This window comes from Rhinopithecus roxellana, chromosome 12, assembly GCF_007565055.1.
Source record: "Rhinopithecus roxellana isolate Shanxi Qingling chromosome 12, ASM756505v1, whole genome shotgun sequence".
Lineage (NCBI taxonomy): Eukaryota > Metazoa > Chordata > Mammalia > Primates > Cercopithecidae > Rhinopithecus > Rhinopithecus roxellana.
The window spans coordinates 107,950,210-107,970,144 of NC_044560.1; the positions used below are offsets into that span (position 1 = coordinate 107,950,210).

The following is a 19,935-nucleotide window of genomic DNA, read 5'->3' on the forward strand; positions in this document are numbered from 1 at the left end:
GGTATACGGTGTTGAAGCCAGACTAGGCTGGGAAAGACATCCCCACAGGGGTGAAATGGCAAAGGAGAAGGGAAATTGGCTACACACGGTGAGTAAGGGGAATGGGTGCCAGGTCTCCCACTGGTGGAAAAGGGAATTACTAAGACAGAAAGGAGGAAAGTCGAATGAGCCCTGTGGTGTTGGACTGTAACTGGAGGTGCTGGTATGTCCTCATGGATCCCAATTGTATATAGAGATAAAAATAAACACATAGTTTCAGTGTGTATAGGAACATTTGTACACATATTCTCTAGCTCTCTCCACTAAGAGAACATAGAAACAGCGATGGCCCACACAAACGAGCACTGCTAGCATCCAAATCTTGACTTCTATTTACTATTCTCCACCAAATGAAACCAGAGTGCTTAGGAAATTTGGCTGATTCCATGTCTAGGGCAAAAAAAGAACAAGATGAGCCTACAAACATCCTATGCTTAAAGCAAGAAATTGCTCAAAGAGTTATGAGAACATGTAGAAACAACACAGGAGTCTGCTTGAAGAAGCTCCATTGGCCATACTGGGCAGTTCGAGAGTCAAAATAAATAATGATAGTAACAAATTATACAGGACCAGAGGAAACCAGGAGTCCACACTCAGATAAATAAAAAGGTAAATGGGAAGTTTGATATTTACAGAGCTCAAAATACCTCCCTACAAAATACCAGTTTAAAAGGAGTTACTTTATAGTGGACAAACATGGCAAACACCATCTTAGTCAAAGCGGACAGCATCAGTAATGTGGTAAGTTAGAATTTTGCACCACCTGACAGGATGTCACGAGAACAAAGCATCGCTTCTGTAAGGTTCCTGAATCTCATCATAATCAGACGTCAGACGAACCCAAATGGAGGGATGGTTTACAAAATAACTAGCCTGTAAGCTTCAAAAATGTCAAGGTCATGAAAATCAAGGAAAGATTGAGGAACCATTCGAGATTGGAGGAGACTAAGAAGACATGGCCAAGGCCGGGCGCGGTGGCTCACACCTGTAATCCCAGCAATTTTGGAGGCCGAGGTGGGCGGATCACTTGAGGTCAGGAGTTCGAGGCCAGCCTAACCAACATGGAGAAACCCCATCTCTACTAAAAATACAAAAAACTTAGCTGGGCGTGGTGGCACATGCCTGTAATCCCTGCTACTTGGGAGGCTAAGGCAGGAAAATCGCTTGAACCCAGGAGGCAGAGGTTGCAGTAAGCCCAAGATTGTGCCGTTGCATTCCAGCCTGGGCAACTAGAGTGAAACTCTGTCTCAAAAAAAAAAAAAAAAAAAAAAAAAAAAAAAAGCCACGACTGAATGCAACACAGATTTCTGAATTGGATCCTTCTGCTATCAAGGTCTTCTTTGGGATGACTGGTGGTTTGCTGGCAATAGGTTGACAGCCTCTTGGCCTGTAGATGCCTCACCCCAATCCCTGCCCCCATGTTCACATGGCCTCCCCTCTGTATACATGCCTGTCTCTGTTTTTAAATTCCTCCCCTTTTAAAAAAATTTTTAAGTCTGGGATACATGTGCTGAACGTGTAGGTTTGTTATGTAAGTATACATGTGCCATGCTGGTTTGCTGCACCCATCAACCTGTCATCTAGGTTTTTTTTTTTTTTTTTTGAGACGGAGTCTTGCTCTGTCGCCGGGGCTGGAGTGCAGTGGCCGGATCTCAGCTCACTGCAAGCTCCGCCTCCCGGGTTTACGCCATTCTCCTGCCTCAGCCTCCGGAGTAGCTGGGACTACAGGCGCCCGCCACCTCGCCCGGCTAGTTTTTTGTATTTTTTAGTAGAGACGGGGTTTCACCGTGTTAGCCAGGATGGTCTCGATCTCCTGACCTCGTGGATCCGCCCGTCTCGGCCTCCCAAAGTGCTGGGATTACAGGCTTGAGCCACCGCGCCCGGCCTGTCATCTAGGTTTTAAGTCCTGCATGCATTAGGTATTTGTCATAATGTTCCCCTTCTCCTAAATCCCCCCTTTTCTTTCTTTTTTTTTTTTTTCTTTTTTTTCTTTGAGACAGAGTCTCACCCTGTCACCAGGCTCAAAGAGTTATGAGAACCTGTGCAGTGGTGCGATCTTGGCTCACTGCAACCTCCGCCTCCTGGGTTCAAGCCATTCTCCTGCCTCAGCCTCCCGAGTAGCTGGGACTATAGGTGTGTGCCACCAAGCCCAGCTAATTTTTATATTTTTAGTAGACATGTGGTTTCACCATGTTGGCCAGGATGCTCTCGATCTCTTTGCTTTGTGATTCACCTGCCTCGGCCTCCCAAAGTGCTGGGATTATAGGCGTGAGCCACCATGCCGGGTGAAATCCTCCCTTTTCATAAGGACACTAGTCATTGTGGATTAGCGTCCACACAGATGACCTCATCTTCACTTGATCACATTGGTAAAAGACCTTATTTCCATGCAGGCCACATTCACAGGCACTGGGGGTAACAATGGCCACATCTTTTGGTGGGGGTGGGACACACAGTTCATCCCTTAACAGTCCTGCTTTAATTCTGGAAAGACTGTATGAATAATAATTGCTCTGGAACTCCATCAGTGCCAGACATTATTCTAAGGTCTTGAGACTCATTAACTCCGTTAAGCCTTTCAAGGATACAGGCTCCATGATGGTCTATTCTACAGATGATGAAACTGGGGCACGGAGGCGAAGGATCTTGTCCATGTTCTCATGGTGAGTAGATAACAGAAGTAAGATTCAAGCCCAGCTGTGGAGCCACCATGCTGAATTGCTAAGATATAGATGGAAGAAGATGGAAAGGACAGGGGGAAGGGAAGAAAGGAAGAAGTAAAGGGTACACAGAGGGTGAAAAGGGCCGCAGCAGGGGTGGTGGCAGACCAAGACACACACGCACAGCTAATCCATCAGTTAATCAGCAAGCATTTATTGAGCACCTGTTGTATTCTCAGAGCTCCCCTTGGCTCTGGAGAGACAGCCCATGATTTAATCCCCAGCTCTTACTTCTACAGAGCTAACTTCTACAGAGCTACTGGCTGGAAGTGCAGTAATAAAGGAGCAGTTAAAGGCATTGGTCTGATCTACCACATTCATTTTGGCTATCTGGACATTGGACATGATACTTCTTTCTGATTGTCAGAGACTCATGCTCCAGCTCCAGGATCTCCCAAGGGACCTGCAGGACAAATGTCACCACTTGCAGCTCCTTGGACCCCTTCTTCTGAATGATGCTATCAAAATCACAGTCCAGCTGGTCACTGGTGATTGGCCCTGTTAGGATAGCCAAGGTGAACTCAAGGCCACGAAGCATGTGGCTGAAGGGAGTGAAGAACAGGAAGGCCAGGTGGACATCAGGGTCCTGGTAGACCAACAGGCCCACACTGCCCTGGAAGCTGAGGCTCATCTACACCAAGGAGCAACTTTGGGTATAACGCTTCGGGTAATAGAGCCTGGGGAGAAAGGAAAGTTAGAAGTTACCACTGTGCTTTGTAGGAAGTGTTGCACATTGGATAAGATTAGAAGATCTGGAAGCCTCTACAGGTCAGACATGACTTAGGAAAAAGACATTCATCCATTCTTTCATGAATTGAGAAGACCTGGAGCTCCACCACCTCCTCCTGTGGAGCTCTTGTGATCTATGTTTACCGTGTAAATGTTTATTTATCCAACACTATGCTTATTAAGCATGTATCAGATGCTGGGCTAGGAGCTAACTCCTTGGCCTACATCGAATGTCATGATACCTGCCAGAATTCACAAGATCTGAGCTCTGTCCATCTCTCCAATCACATTTCATTCCGTGCTTCCCCTACCCTGATCCAGCAATAGCAGTTTTCCTCCTGTTCCTTGAATAGACTAATATAGTTTGGAAATTCATCCCCTCCAAATCTCACGTTGAAATTGATCCCCAGTGTTGGAGGTGGGGCCCAGAGGGAGATGTTTGGATCATGGGAGTGGATCCTTCATGAATGGGCTGGTGCCTTCCCTGCAGTAATGAGTGAGTTCTTGCTCTATTAGTTCACTTGAGATCTGGTTGTTAAAAGGAAACTGGTACTTTCCTCCCTTCTCTCTCTCACCATGTAACATGCCAGCTCCCCTTCCCCTTCCACCAGGATTAGATGCTCCCTGAAGCCTTCACCAGAAGCAGATACAGGCGCCATGCTTGTTGCACAGCCTGCAGAACCATGAGCCAAATAAACCTCTTTCCTTTATAAATTACCCAGCCTCAGATATGCCTTTCTATCAGTACAAAATGTTATAGACATAGGTAAGACATAGATCAAGGTCTTTCCCACTCCAGATACTTTGTATTTATTTTTCCTTTGCACAGAATTCTGTTCCCCAAGACTTCCTCATGGCCACCCCCTCTCAGTATTCAGTCCCAGGTGAAAGGTCTCTCCCTCGGGATGCCTTCCCAGACCCCCAGCCCCTTTCCTAAAAAGCCTTCACTTCACTCCTCAGCACACCGCACGTTCGGTCGTCTCCACGGCACTTACTCTCCATGGCCATCCTGTTGACTCCTTTGTTTACCTGTTTATGTCATGTTGCCCCCCCGGGAGGAGGTACCATTCTACAACAGCAAGAACCTCACCTGACCTGTATGCAGCCATGGCTGCAGGACCTGGGCAGACTGGATGTAGTAGGCATCCAGGAAATGTTTGTGGAATCAACAAATGAAAGAATGGACACTGTGGTGGGCAAAGTGATGTGGTTCCTGACCCCACACTGCTGCACACCTTATTATGAGGAGAGAGAGTCAACAAATAATCATAAATAACCCCTGAGTTCTACAGGTGAGAAGGTGGGGAATGGACAGGCACAGAGGAAGATCATGTGTAGACACAGGGAGGCACCATCTGCAAGCCGAGAGAGGCCTCAGGAGAAACCACCCCTGCTCACACCTTGATCTTGGACTTCCAGCCTCCAGAACTGCGAAACAGTAAGTGTCTGTTATTTAAGTCACCTGATCTGTGGTGCTTTTTTGAGACGGAGTCTCCCTCTGTCAGCAGGCTGGTGTGCAGTGGCACGATCTGGGCTCACTGCAACCTCCACCTTCTGGGTTCAAGCGATTCTCCTGCCTCAGCCTCCCAAGTAACTGGGACTACAGGTGCCTGCCACCACGCCCGGCTAAGTTTTATATTTTTAGTAGAGCAGGGCTTCTTCACCATGTTGGCCAGGTTGGTCTCGAACTCCTGACCTCGTGATCCGCCCACCTCTGCCTCCCAAAGTGCTGGGATTACAGGCATGAGCCACCACACCCAGCCTCTGTGGTACTTTTTAATGGCAGCCCCAGCAAACTAATATACAACCCCTCATTAGAAGACAGATGAGCAGCAAATAATCATCCTGCCCCATGCCAGGCAGGGCTTTTGGGGAAACTCTCTGGGGAACACAAACTGGTCCAGAGGCCCAGAATGGCTTTCTCTTCCCTCTACCTTGCAACCCTGGGGTCACTGACTCAACCTGGTCCTCAGGGTGCTAATTATCTTGTCTAGGGACCAATTACACTGGAGCCAGGTGGGCCTTTGAAAAGGTGACTCAGATAAAGCTACTCCCCTGCTCAAAACTTAACAACAGCTTCCCACTACATGCAAAATAAAATTCTAACTCTTCCCCTGGTTTCTGTCATCTGGGTCCTGCCTGCGTCTTTGTGGCAGGCTGAATAATGGCTCCCAATGATGTCCCTATCCTAATCCCTGGAGCCCATGAATATGTGACTTTTTTTGAGACAAGGTCTCACTCTGTCACCTAGGCTGGAGTGCAGTGGTGTGATCTGGGCTCACTGCAACCTCCACTACTGAAGGTTAAGCAATCCTCCCACCTCAGCCTCCTGAGGAGCCGGGACCATAGGCACACACCACCATGCCTGGCTATTTTTTTGTACTTTTAGTAGAGATGGTGCCTTGCCATGTTGCCCAGGCTGGTCCGAACTCCTGAGCTCAAGTGATCTGCCTGCCTTGGCCTCCCAAAGTGCTGGGATTACAGGTGTGAGCCACTGCTCCTGGCCAGTATGTGACTTTCCATGGCAAAAGGGACTCTGCCGATGAGGTTAAGCTAAGGATCCTGAGATGAGGAGAGGATCCTGGGTATCTGGGTGGATCCAATGGAATCACATGGGTCTTTCCTTATAAGAGCAAGGCAGAAGGTCAGAGCAAGGAGGAGACGAGATGACAGAAGCAAGAGGCTGAAGGAGAGGCCATGAGCCAAGGAATGTGGGTGGCCTCTAGAAGCTGAAAAAGGCAAGGAACGGCTTCCCCCCTGGAGCCTCCACAGAAGTCGGCCCTGCTAACACTTCGGGTTTTGCTCCATAACACTCGTTTCAGATTTCTGACTTCTAGAACTGTATGAGTCCATTCTCACACTGCGATAAAGACACTACCTGAGACTGGGTAATGTATAAACAAAAGAAGTTTAACTGACTCACAGTTCCACATGGCTGGGGAGGCCTCAGGAAACTTATTAGGTCAGTGTAAAAGTAATTGCGGTTTTTACCATTACTTTTAGTTGCAAAACTGCAATTACTTTTGCACCAACCTAATACAATCATGGTGGAAGCAGAGCATCTTCTTCACAGGGTGGCAGGAGAGACGAGAGAGAATGAGAGAGACAGAGAGAGACAGCAGGGGAAACTGCCACTTAAAAACCATCAGATCTCGGCCGGGAGCGGTGGCTCAAGCCTGTAATCCCAGCACTTTGGGAGGCCGAGACGAGCGGATCACGAGGTCAAGAGATCGAGACCATCCTGGCTAACACGGTGAAACCCCGTCTCTACTAAAAAATACAAAAAACTAGCCGGGCGAGGTGGCGGGCGCCTGTAGTCCCAGCTACTAGGGAGGCTGAGGCAGGAGAATGGTGTAAACCCGGGAGGCGGAGCTTGCAGTGAGCTGAGAGCCGGCCACTGCACTCCAGCCTGGGCAAAAGAGCTAGACTCCGTCTCAAAAAAAAAAAAAAAAAAAAAATCAGATCTCATGAGAACCCCCTCACTCTCGTGAGAACGGCACAAGGGAAGCCACCCCCAAGATCCAATCACCTCCCACCAGGTCCCTCTCTTGACACGTGGGGATTACAATTCAAGATGAGATTTGAGTGGGGACACAGCCAAACCATATCGATAGAGTAAGCTATCTGTGGAGATATCTGTGGTCTCTCATCTGTGGCCTAGGAACAAAAGGAAAGACAGTTTCTTGCATGACTCAGCTTAATGAAGCTTTCAGCTTCATTTTTAATTTTTAATTTTTTTATTTTTTATTTTGCAGGCAAGATCTTGCTCTGTTGCTCAGCCTGGAGTGGGGTGGTATGATCATCGTTCACTGCAGCCTCAAACTCCTGGGCTCTGGCAATCCTCCCACCTCAGCCTCCTGAGTAGCTGAGACTATAGGCCTGTGCTACCACACCCAGCTCATTTTTAAAATTATTTGTAGAGATGTGGTCTCACTATGTTGCCCCAGGCTGATCTTGAACTCCTGGGCTCAAGCGATCCTCCTGCCTTGGCTCCCCAAAGTGCTGGGATTATAGACATGAGCCACAGTGCCCAGCCACAGCTTAAGTTTTTCCTTCTGGCACAGTGAATTGGGGTCATGTGATTTCATTTTCCTTTCACAGAGATATGGTTTGGCTCTGTGTCCTCAACCAAATCTCATCTCAAATTGTAATCCCCTCTTGTTGCGGGAGGGGCCTGGTGAGAGGTGATTGATGGGAGTGTACTTCCCCCTTGCTGTTCTGGTGATAGTGAGGGAGTTCTCATGAGATCTAGTTGTTTAAAAGGGTGTAGCATGTCCTGCTTTGCTCTGTCTCTCTCCTGCTCTGCCATCGTAAAGATGTGCTTGCTTCCTCTTCACCTTCCACCACGATTGTAAGTTTCCTGAGGCCTCCCAGTCATGCTTCCTGTTAAGCCTTTGGAACTGTGAGCCAATTAAACCTCTTTTCTTCATCAATTACCCAGTCTCAGGTAGTTCTTTATAGCAGTGTGAAAATGGACTAATATACACAGAGACAAGCATGGAACAAATTCTCCCTCACAGATCTCAGAAGGAACCAGCACTGCTGATACTGTGAATTCACACTTCCAGCCTCCAGCACCATGAGACCATCAATTTCTGTGAAGCCACCCAGCCAATGGTATTTTGTTACAGCAACCCTGGCAAACAAACACAGCCTGCTTCACTCTTCAGAAAACCATTCACTCCTGACCCTGTTCGTGGTCAGTCCGCTACTGAGACACAAACTCAAGTGGGGGAGAAACTACCTATCTTTTTTCACCCCTTCAGCCCTCCTGCCTGTTGCAGAGAAAGTTCTCCAACAGATACTTACAGAATGAGTATAGGCATCAGAGTGATTATGGTCTCCCACCTACATGGCCGCATGCCTCATCTCTCTAAGGATATTCTTCTTGTTTTCCCTGACGTTCATCTTGGCTAATGCCAAGAGTGGCATCACCACATCTAGAGTGTAGGTGTCAGCGAGCTTGAATGTGTCGTATGTGTCACTCCACGCCTCAATATTATCTGAAGCATAACCAAACCAATAAAGAAAATGCATCGTGAGTTTGGACAATTAATTCTGCAGATTTTGTCTGTTTACATCAGGGCTTGTCAAACTACAGTTGTAGACCAAATCCAGTTGGCCCACCACTTTGGCTTTATAAATAAAGTTTTACTGACACATGAGGTTATGGATTTATCTATATTTTTATGATCTATGCCTCTTCCAGTCTTTTGAGACAGAGTCTCACTTTTGTCTCCCAGGCTGGAATGCAATGGCACTATCTTGGGTCACTGTAACCTCCATCTCCTAGGTTCAAGTAATTCTCTTGCCTCAGCCTCCCAAGTAGCTAGGATTACAGGCATGCATCACCATGCCTGGCGAATTTTTTGTATTTTTTAGTAGAGATGGGGTTTCACCGTGTTGGCCAAGCTGGCCTTGCACTCTTGACCTCAGGTGATCTGCCCCTGCTTGGCCTCCCAAAGTGCTGGGATTACAGGTGTGAGCCACCGCGCCCGGCACCCCCGCTTCCTGTCTTCTTTACTACTCCAGCCTGCCTCTCCTGGAACTACGGTTGATGCAGCATAGGTAACCAACAAGTGTTTGTTAAATGAAGGAAGAAAACAGACACAATTTATCCCTAATGGGAGTCTCATCGCAGGAGACACGATTGACAAGCTAAAAGGAGTCCACTGTGGGAAGTGGTACAATCAGGCCCTGGAGTACCACCTATCCTGGATTCTAGGCCTTCCAGGCAGCTGCTCACCTGAGACTGGATGAGGAATGTGGGATGTCCAGGTGGAAGGTGTTGGATATTCAGGTAGGACAAGAATGCTGCAGAGAGGCAGCAACATGCAGAGGCATGCAAGACTGAGAGAGGCAGCCTGGCATCCTCCAGGCCCGAGGGTGGACAGGATGACTCACTGGACCATCAGATGTTGGAGCATAACGAGATGTCCCCCAGGGCACAGCGCAGCTCCATTCAGCCTGGTCTGGTGTTGATATGGTTTGGCTGTGTCCCCACCCAAATCTCATCTTGAATTGTAGTTCCCATAATCCCCAAGTGTCGTGGGAGGTAATTGAAGCATGGAAGTGGTTACCTTCATGCTGTTCTCGTGACAGTGAGCGAGTTCTCACGAGACTTGATGGTATGTATTTATTTATTTGTTTGAGAAGAAGTCTCGGTCTGTTGCCAGGCTGGAGTGCAGTAGCGCGATCCCGGCTCACTGCAACCTCTGCCTCCCAGGTTCAAGCGATTCTCCTGCGTCAGTCTTCTGAGTAGCTGGGATTACAGGCACACGCCACCATGCCCAGCAATTTTTTTTTTTTTTTTTTGTATTTTTAGTAGAGACGGGGTTTCACTGTGTTAGCCAGGACGGTCTCGATCTCCTGACCTTGTGATCCACCTGCCTCGGCCTCTCAAAGTGCTGGGATTACAGGCATGAGCTACCGCGCCCGACGGATCTGATGGTTTTATAAGCATCTGGCAATTCCCCTGCTGACACTCACTTCTCCTTCCTGCCGCCTTGTGAAGAAGGTGCCTTGCTTCCCCTTCGCTTTCCACCATGATTGTAAGTTTCCTGAGGCCTCTCCAGCCATGCTGAACTGTGAGTCAATTAAACCTTCCTTTGTAAATTACCCAGTCTCAGGTATATCTTTATTAGCAGTGTGAGAATAGACTAACATAGGTGGCTTCTCAACCTGCTTCTCCCCTGCACCTACCTCCACAGGCATCTGTGTTGAACAGGGGAAAATGCATCACCACTGGTCCAGTTTCTTCTTTCAGGATGTAGCAGCTGGCGGGGGCCTTGGACCACAAATCCAGCTTAGCCTCTTCTACGTGGGGAAAGGGGATCTTGTGGCGGCGGCAATAGTCAGTGGTAGCCCGGATGGTCTGAGAAGGAGGCAATAAGAAACTGTTGCAAGACCTCTCCAGAAGACCCTTGGGGCCTAGAGACCTGACGGGACCTCAGCTAACAGTCCAGACACACAACAGAGCAGGGGTCAACTTGGACAGGGACAACATCTTCTGTAAGGGAAAGAGTGAGCTTCTGCCATCACCCGCACGCCGAGCCCACCTGGAGACAATATTTGCGAGGTTAGAGAGTAACCTTTCGGGCTGGGGGCTGTGGGACTCAGAGGACAAGGAAAATGGTGCCTAGATGAGGCTTTGAATCCCAGCTCTGCCACAGAAAGATGTTGGAGACTTCATCTCTACAATAATTTTTTTTTTTTTCAATTAGCCAGGCATAGGGGCATGCACGTGTAGCCCTAGCTACTCAGGAAGCTGAGATGGGAAGACCATTTGAGCCCAGGGGCCCAAAGAGATGTGTGGTATGGGTATATCTCACCACCTCTGCAAAGGAGCTCTGTAATATCCACCTCACAGGGGTATTTGGAAGATAAATGAGATATCCTCCATCATCACTGTGTAACAGAAATATAACGTCACCGTGAAGGTACTTTTCTTTTGTTTTCTTATTTTTGAGATGGAGTTTCACTCTTGTTGCCCAGGCTGGAGTGCAATGGCACGATCTCAGCTCACCGCAACCTCTGCTTCCCGGGTTCGAGCGATTCTCCTGCCTCAGCCTCCCGAGTAGCTGGGTTTACAGACATGTGCCACCATGCCCGGTTAATTTTGTATTTTTGGTAAAGACAGGGTTTCTCCATGTTGGTCAGGCTGGTGATCCTCAGGTGATCCACCCGCCTTGGCTTCCCAAAGTGCTGGGATTACAGGAGTGAGCCACCACGCCTGGCCATAAAGTACTTTTCTGTCGTCTACTTGCTGCACTTGAAGAAAGCAAAAAGAAGTAGGATAAATTAATTTTAAAAATAAATTTTAAATAACGGTGACAGCATGGGGAAACTTAATGAGAAGTAGTTTCTCAGTTGTAACAAATTTCATTTATTCTTTTTCCTATGACCTCCTTCCCTACTGTCTTGAAGCAGAGCAAAAGGACACTGAATGTCTCATTACTGTAGCACTGAGGTTACTGATGTTACATAAAACACATCTCAGTCTCTGTGTCTTAGAAAGGCATCCGTTAAGTTCTGCAAGCTAACTGACAAAACTAAGCAAGGAGAATAAAGATAAATGTGGGCCAGGCGTGATGGCTCACATCTGCAATCCCAGCACTTTGGGAGGCCGAGGCAGGCAGATCACCTGAGGTCAGGAGTTTGAGACCAACCTGGCCAACACAGTGAAACTCAGTCTCTATTAAAAATACAAAAATTAGCCAGGCATGGTAGCGGGCTCCTGTAATCCCAGCTACTGGGGAGGCTGAGACAGGACAATCGCTTGAACCCGGGAGGCAGAGGTTGCAGTGAGCCCAGATAGCGCTATTGCACTCCAGCCTGGGCGACAAGAGTGAGACTCTGTCTCAAAAACAAAACAAAAAAAAAACAAAAAGATAGGCCGGGCATGGTGGCTCATGGCTCATGCCTGTAATCCCAGCACTTTGGGAGGCTGAGGTGGGCAGATCACGAGGTCAAGAGATCGAGACCATCCTGGCTAACACAGTGAAACCCCATCCCTGCTAAAATTGCAAAAAATTAGCCAAGCATGGTGGCAGGCACCTGTAGTCCCAGCTACTCAGGAGGCTGAGACAGGAGAATCACTTGAACATGGGAGGCAGAGATTGCAGTGAGCCCAGATGGCGCCGTTGTACTCCAGCCTGGGTGATAAGAACGAGCCTCTGTCTCAAAAAAAAAGATAAATGTATAAGTGTTTTTCCAGGAACAGAAAACCAAATACTGCATGTTCTCACTTCTAAGTGGGAGCTGAATGATGAGAACGCATGGACACACAGAGGGGAACAACACACACTGGGGCCCAGCGCTGGCTGGAGGGTGGGAGGAGGGAGAGGATCAGGAGATATAACTAATGGGTACTAGGCTTAATACCTGGATGATGAAATAATCGGTACAACAAATCCCCAGGACACAAGTTTACCTTTGGAACAAACCTGTACTTGAACCCCTGAACTTAAAAGTTAAAAAAAGATCAGTGTGTGTTTTGCACACAAATGCAGACTTTGCATAACCACATGACTTCATAGTTGCGATCTCAAGAAAAAGGGCATTTCTCCTTTATCTTGTTCTTGCAGCTAACAAAAGAATACTTTAAATTTCTAAGCTTCTGAAGTGTTAGAGGAAGAGATGGCCCAGTAAAGATGTCAGAGGAATGTCTTATCCTTTTAGCATGTGGTTATTTTTCCTTATGTATTCAAAAGTGACTTCTTTGTTCAGAGGACTGGTGTTACAACTAGAAACCACTTATTAGCAAAAGGAGATGCAGTCTCAACAAGTGTTTCTTCTTCTTCTTCCTCTTTCTTCTTCTTCTCCTTCTCCTTCTTCTTCTTCTTTCTTCTTTTTTTTGACAGAGTCTCACTCTGTTGCCCAGGCTGGAGTACAGTGGCACAATCTCGGCTCACTGCAACCTCTGCCTCCCAGGTTCAAGTGATCCTCCTGCCTCAGACCCACTAGTAGCTGGGATTACAGGCACGTGCCACCATGACTGGCTAATTTTTGTATTTTTAGTTTAGTTGTATTTAGGGTTTCGCCATGTTGGCCAGGCTGGTCTCGAACTCCTGACCTCAGGTGATCCACTCGCTTCTGCCTCCCAAAGTGCTGGGATTACAGGTGTGAGCCACTGCACCCGGCCTCTTCTTCTTATTTTATATTGAGTTGAATATTTGACTCTTAACAGTTTCCTACATATACTTATCTTTAGAGACAGGATCTTGCTGTGTCGCCCAGGCTGGAGTGCAGTGGTGCAATCATGGCTTACTGCAGTCTCAAACTCCTAGGCCCAGGGGATCCTTTCTCAACCTCCTAAGTAGCTGGGACTACAGGCATGAGCCACCATGCCCATCTAATTAAAAAAAATTTTTTTGGCTGGACGTGGTGGCTCACACCTGTAATCCCAGCACTTTGGGAGGCTGAGGCGGGCGGATCACCTGAGGTCAGGAGTTCAAGACCAGCCTGACCAACATGGAGAAACCCCATCTCTACTAAAAATACAAAAATTAGCCAGGCATGGTGGCACATGCCTGTAATCCCAGCAACTCACGAGGCTGAGGCAGGAGAATCACTTGAACCCGGGAGGCGGAGGTTGCAGTGAGCCCAGATCTCTCCATTGCATTCCAGCCTGGGCAACAAGAGCAAAACTCCGTCTCAAAAGAAAAAAAAAAAATTTGTGTAGAGGTGGGGTCTTGCTGTGTTGCCCAGGCTGGTCTCAAATTGCTGATCCCAAGTGATCCTCTCACCTTAGCCTACCAAAGCACTGAGATTACGGGAGTGAGCCACCACACCCAGCCACTTTTCTACACATAAAACAGAAATATCATGAAGGTGCTTCATAATTGTATTACAGAGGAATTTACTCTCATAAGTACCTTTTAAAGATTTGACATTTGGCTGGGCATCGTGGCTCACGCCTGTAATCCCAGCACGTTGGGAGGCTGAGGTGGGCAGATCACCTGAGGTCAGGAGTTCGAGACCATCCTGGCCAACATGGTGAAACCCTGTCTCTACTAAAAAAACAAAAATTAGCCATGCATGGTGGCGCACGCCTGTAATCCCAGCTACTCGGGAGGCTGAGGCAAGAGAAATCACTTGAATCCAGGAGGCGGAGGTTGCAGTGAGCCAAGATTGCATCTCAAAACCAAAAAAAAAAAGATTTGACATTCAACTATAGCATCTACATGTTGGTTAGTTTTCTTACAAGCCCCATCATGGAAATAATTAAAGATGAATTTGAGAAAAATGAAAAAAAACTTAGATGATCAGGTTCTGTTAAACTGTTACAGATATATCTTGCTTAAATTTGTTTATTAATTTGTAACCACCCAATTACATTAAGCGCATTTGAAGGAAAAAGTTTTATCTCATGCAATATGTCAAAAGTATGATTGCCTCAATATGTAATCAATTGTGATAGTGAATATTCAATATTGGATTGAAGGGTGCCTAGAAAGCTGGTATTGTTTCCGGGTGTGTCTGTGAGGGTGCTGTTAGAGGAGATGAGCATTTCAGTCTGTGGACTGGGAGAGGGAGACCCACCCTCAGTGTGGGTGGGCACCCTCCAGTTGGCTGCCATTGTGACTAGAACAAAGCAGGCGGAAGAAGGTGGGAGAAGCTGGCTTGCTGGGTCGTCTGGCTTTCATCTTTCTTCCGTGCTGGATGTTTCCTGCCCTTGAACATCACACTCCAGGTTTTTTGGCCTTTGGACCCTTAGAGTTACACCAGAGGCTCGCCAGGGACGCTAGGGCCTTTGGCTACAGACTGAAGGCTGCACCGTGGGCTTCCCTACTCTTTTTCTTTTTTTTGAGATGGAGTTTTGCTCTTGCTGCCCAGCTTGGAGTGCAATGGCACAATCTTGGTTCACTGCAACCTCCGCCTCCCGGGTTCAAGTGATTCTCCTGCCTCAGCCTCCCAAGTAGCTGGGATTACAGGCGCCCGTCACCACGCCCAGCTAAATTTTGTATTGTTAGTAGAGACGGGGTTTCACCAGGTTGGCCAGGCTGGTCTCGAACTCCCGACCTCAGGTGATCCACCTGCCTCAGCCTCCCAAAGTGCTGGGTTACAGGCGTGAGCCACCACGCCCAGCTGGGCTTCCCTACTTTCGAGGCTTTCAGACTCGGACTGAGGCACTATTGGTTTGTTTCTTCCTCAGCTTGCAGACAGCCTATTGTAGGGCTCCACCTTGCGATCACGAAACTCCCTTTCATCTAGACATAGGTCCTATTGGTTCTGTTCCTCTGGAGAAACCTGCCTAGTGTGTCAATATACCAATCATGAATAAGGTCTTCTACATGCGTTTTCCATACGCGGTCCTTTACCATCCGAGGTGTATTTTATCCTCACAGCACACCCCATCTTGGGCCAGCCACATCTCAAGTGCTCAAATGCCACATGTGGCCGGCAACCACAGTACTGGACGGCGTAGGTCTCCGAAGTCATCTTTGATTGAAGTTTAACAAATGCTGCTGTTTTTCTTACCATTACTCTTGCTATTCTCATCATCACCAGATACGCATTGTTGTTCATCCTGAACACCAGCTGTGGACCAGGCACGGTGCAGAGGCTCTGCAGATCTCCTAGGAGCCAGATGATGTGATTCCCATTTTCAGGATGAGAAAACTGAGGCTCAGAGGTTAAGCCTATCGCTCGGGGTCATGCAGCAGAGATTTGGCAGAAAAGGACTCCCAAGACCTTGATAGCTCCACCTTTATCATATTGTCTTGGGATCTTTATTTCAGCAGAAATCCTAAGACCAGAAAGCCTGGGTATTCCAGGGCCCAGGGTCTAGAAAGATGGTGACAAGTGGGTTTTGGCTCATGGCATGGGGAGGAGGATGGACGTCCCTAATTCATATTATAGAATGTAAACTGATAGATGTGTGTGTGAATATAAGTATATATTACATTACACATAAATATAATAGATGATATGTTTTACCATGATTATTTTATATATACTACTATGTATTGGTAGGTATCATGTAATAGTTACATATTATGTACATGTATATTGTAAGTGTATATGTTTTTAAAGAAAATAGCTGGGCAGGGTGGCTTGTGCCTATAATCCTAACCTTGGGTGGTAGGAGAATTGCTTGAGGCCAGAAGTTCAAGACCAGCCTGGGCAATATAGCAGGACCCTGTCTCTAAAACAATTTAGAAAACTAGCCTGGTGTGGTGGTGTGTGCCTGCGGTCCCAGCTACTTGGGAGGGTGAGGTGGGAGGATCGCTTGAGCCCAGGAGGTTGAGGCTGCAGTGAGCTATGATCACACCACTGCCCTCCAGGCTGGGCGATAGGGTGAGACCCAGTCTCCAAAAGAGGGCAGGGCAGGGCAGAGAAGGGGAGGGGAGGGGAGGAGAGGAAAGGAGAGAAGCGGAGGAAAATGTTTATAAACCCCACAGTAAATGGCAGGCATTGTGCTAAACACTTCACATGTATTAACAAGTATTAATTTAAACCACAGAACAACTCCTGGGGGAGCCATCGTTAGCCCAGTTTTACAGCTGAGGAAACCGAGACGCACAGAAGTTACATACATTGGATCAGGCCACACAGCTGGTAAGTGGCAGACTCGGGATATGAAGGCAGGGATAACGGATCCTAGTGGTCACGGTGAAGGTGCAATGTATGCTAAGGACGAATTTACTTGCATATGTTCTCACTCAGCAAACATTTATCAAGGGCCACTATTTGCCCAGGAAGCCCAGATGAGCAGGAAGACACGCCCTCGGGGCTGGAGACATGCACACCTGGGGAAGCAGGTGCACAGGTGAGGAGCTAGACTGTCGCAGGTCAAACTGTTATGAATGGCCAGGCAAGACGCAGAAGTGGGGAGAGTCGTCTGCCAGGAAGAGGGGCCCAGAAAGGTCTGGGATGGCTTTGGATCAGAAGCTCGTTGGACGTGGCCGACTGCGGGTGCTTTGGGAGCAATGGGTGAATTGATTTGGCTCTCAGGACTTCCCAGCCAGCACCTCCCCACCACCCACTTTCCAGCCCACGTCCTCAGTGCCTCCTCAAAGTCAGCTTCACTGCAGCCCACCTCCCACCCGGGACCGGCCCCAAGGTCCTTCTCGATTACCTCGAAAGGATCTCCGGCACTGAAGTCGAAGGAGAGGATGAGGTCAACCTCCCGTGTCGGGGGCAGCAAGAGTGGGAAGGGAGTGTTGATGGCTAAACCAGCATCCACCAGGTGGAGGTGCTTCCGGCTACTCATTGTCTTGTCCCGGATGCCACCTGTGGTGCCCAGGAAGAAAGAGGATCAGCTGCTTCCAGGGACTGAAAGCAAGACTTGTAAATAGAAGGCAGGGAGGGGGATGGGAAAATGATTGTTGTCAGCGTAGACAGCAGTCGCGAGGTTGCCCACTAGGAGCTGACTTCTGTCTCTTCCCAGATTCATATGTTGAAGCCCTGGCCGGACGTGGTGCCTCATGCCTGTAATCCCAGCACTTTGGGAGGCTGAGGCGGGCGGATCACTTGAGGTCAGGAGTTCAAGATCAGCCTGGCCAACACGGTGAAACCCTGTCTCTACTAAAAATACCAAGATTAGCTGGGCGTGGTGGCGTGTGCCTATAATCCCAGCTACTCGGGAGGCTGAGGCAGGAGAATGGTGTGAACCCGGGAGGCGGAGGTTGCACGGAGCTGAGATCATGCCACTGCACTCCAGCCTGGGTGACAGAGTGAGACTCCATCTCAAAATAAATAATTCAAACACATGTTAAAGCCCTTACCCCCAGTACCTTAGAATGTGACTGTATTTGGAGACAGGGTCTTTTTTTTTTTTTTTTTTTTTGAGACGGAGTCTCGCTCTGTCGCCCAGGCTGGAGTGCAGTGGCCGGATCTCAGCTCGCTGCAAGCTCCGCCTCCCGGGTTCACGCCATTCTCCTGCCTCAGCCTCCCAAGTAGCTGGGACTACAGGCGCCGCCACCTCGCCCGGCTAGGTTTTTTTTTTTTGTATTTTTTAGTAGAGACGGGGTTTCACTGAGTTAGCCAGGATGGTCTCAATCTCCTGACCTCATGATCCGCCCGTCTCGGCCTCTCAAAGTGCTGGGATTACAGGCTTGAGCCACCGCGCCCAGCCAGAGACAGGGTCTTTAAAGAAGTAATTAATGGGGTTTTTGGCGTGAAGTTCCAAACAAAGCTGCCTTCCCAGCAGCAACACGTGAGAATGTTGTTAAGCCAGTATTTCTGAGACAGGTCTCGGTCAGTGTAGAAAGTTTATTTTGCCAAGGTTAAGGGTGCACGCCCGTGATGCGGTCTCAGGAGGTCATGGTGACATGTGCCCAAGGCGGTTGGGGCACAGCTTGGTTTAGACATTTTAGGGAGACCTGAGATGTCAATATATGTAAGATGAACACTGGTTCGGTCTGGAAAGGTGGGACAACTCAAAGCAGGAGGGGGCTTCCAGGTCACAGGTAGATAGGAAGTAAATGGTTGCATTCTTTTTTTTTTGAGATGGAGTCTCGTTCTGTCGCCCAGGTGGGAGTGCAGTGGCACGATCTCAGCTCACTGCAACCTCTCCCTCGCGGCTTCAAGCGATTCTCTGCCTCAGCCTCCCAAGTAGCTGGGATTACAGGCGCCCGCCACCATGCTGGGCTGATTTTTGTATTTTTAGTAGAGACAGGGTTTACCTCATCTTGGCCAGGCTGGTCTTGAACTCCTGACCTCGTGATCTGCCCACCTCAGTCTCCCAAAGTGCTGGGATTACAGGCGTGAGCCATGTAGCCCAGCCAACATTCTTTCCAGTTTCTGATTAGCCTTTCCAACTGGAGGCAATCAGATATGCATTTATCTCAGTGAGCAGAGGGGTGACTTTGAATAAAATGGGAGGTAGGTTTGCCCTAAGCCGTTCCCAGCTTGACTTTTCCCTTTAGCTTGGTGATTTTGGGGTCCCAAGATTTATTTTCCTTTCACAGAATAAACCAAAAATAAAATGATAAGCACCCCCACCACCTCAACCATCTGAATGAACCCTTCCTCTTGGCCAGGGTACTCCAAAGTTAACCTGAAAACCTAGCCCTGGCCGTGACAGGAAGGGAGGGTCAGACATGCCTCACGATGCCCTCCTCCCTTTGGGAATTTAGGGAAAGCTGACCAGCATTTAACATCAACACAGCTTAAATCTGATAAGCACCATTTCCAATCTATTCTCTCTGCAGCTTGCTACCTGGAGCCTCCATCTGTTACTGGAAAGGGGTCCCGATCCAGACCCCAAGAAAGGGTTCTTGGATCTCACACAAGAAAGAATTCAGGGTGAGTCCACAGTGCAAAGCGAAAGCAAGTCTGTTAAGAAAACAAAGGGGTGAAAGAACAGTGACTCCAAAGACAGAGTAGGGTGTTCCTGAAAGTCAGAGGAGGAATGCATCACCTCCTTCTTTTGTTATATATAGGAAAACAACAACAAAAAAACATGGGGAGATGTGCTCTGCTACAAGGGTTTGTGATAAAGGGTTGATTTTCATAATTACTATATTTTGGCCGGGCACGGTGGCTCATGCCTGTAATCTCAGCATTTTGGGAAGCCGAGGCAGGTGGATCGCCTGAGGTCAGGAGTTTGAGACCAGCCTGGCCAACATGGCGAAACCCTGTCTGTACTAAAAATACAAAAATTAGCTGGGTGTGGTGGCACACGCCTGTAATCCCAGCTACTCGGGAGGCTGAGGCAGGAGAATTGCTTGAACCTGGGAGGCAGAGGTTGCAGTGAGCTGAGATAGCACCACTGCATTCTAGCCTGGGCAACGAAGAGCAAAACTCCATCTCAAAAACAAAACAAAACAAAACCATAATTACTATATTTTGCAAGAACTTATTATTTTTAAAGCAAAATTAGGAATGCTTCTGTTCTCAAGATATCAGGATATCAGGACATTCCTGGGCCTGAGTCTGTTTAGTAAACATTATTAATCTGTTCCCTTAACCGTAAACACCTAGGGGCTAGGAATGCCTA

General features: G+C 48.1%; 1 protein-coding gene and 1 long non-coding RNA gene across 3 annotated transcripts in view; one reads left to right on the forward strand and one right to left on the reverse strand.

The window, feature by feature from the left end:
• Positions 1-2,886: 2,886 nt before the first annotated feature.
• The window catches only part of PLA2G4C (phospholipase A2 group IVC), a 59,949-nt gene continuing 42,900 nt past the window's right edge, over positions 2,887-19,935 (reverse strand). The window contains exons 14-17 of the mRNA XM_030913322.1: positions 17,071-17,225; positions 10,191-10,362; positions 8,298-8,491; positions 2,887-3,436 (exon numbers count right to left, since the gene is read on the reverse strand). Of these exons, the coding sequence (XP_030769182.1) occupies positions 8,337-8,491; positions 10,191-10,362; positions 17,071-17,225 (482 nt within the window). The 3' untranslated portion in view covers positions 2,887-3,436; positions 8,298-8,336. The remainder of the gene's footprint in view (positions 3,437-8,297; positions 8,492-10,190; positions 10,363-17,070; positions 17,226-19,935) is intronic.
• Positions 16,443-17,327, forward strand: LOC115892319. 2 transcript variants are annotated; one of them, XR_004052208.1, is made up of 3 exons: positions 16,443-16,550; positions 16,691-16,761; positions 16,986-17,327. It is a non-coding gene; the product is annotated as an uncharacterized LOC115892319 (long non-coding RNA). The 2 variants fall into 2 exon arrangements; XR_004052207.1 differs by having other exon boundaries at positions 16,659-16,761; positions 16,986-17,295.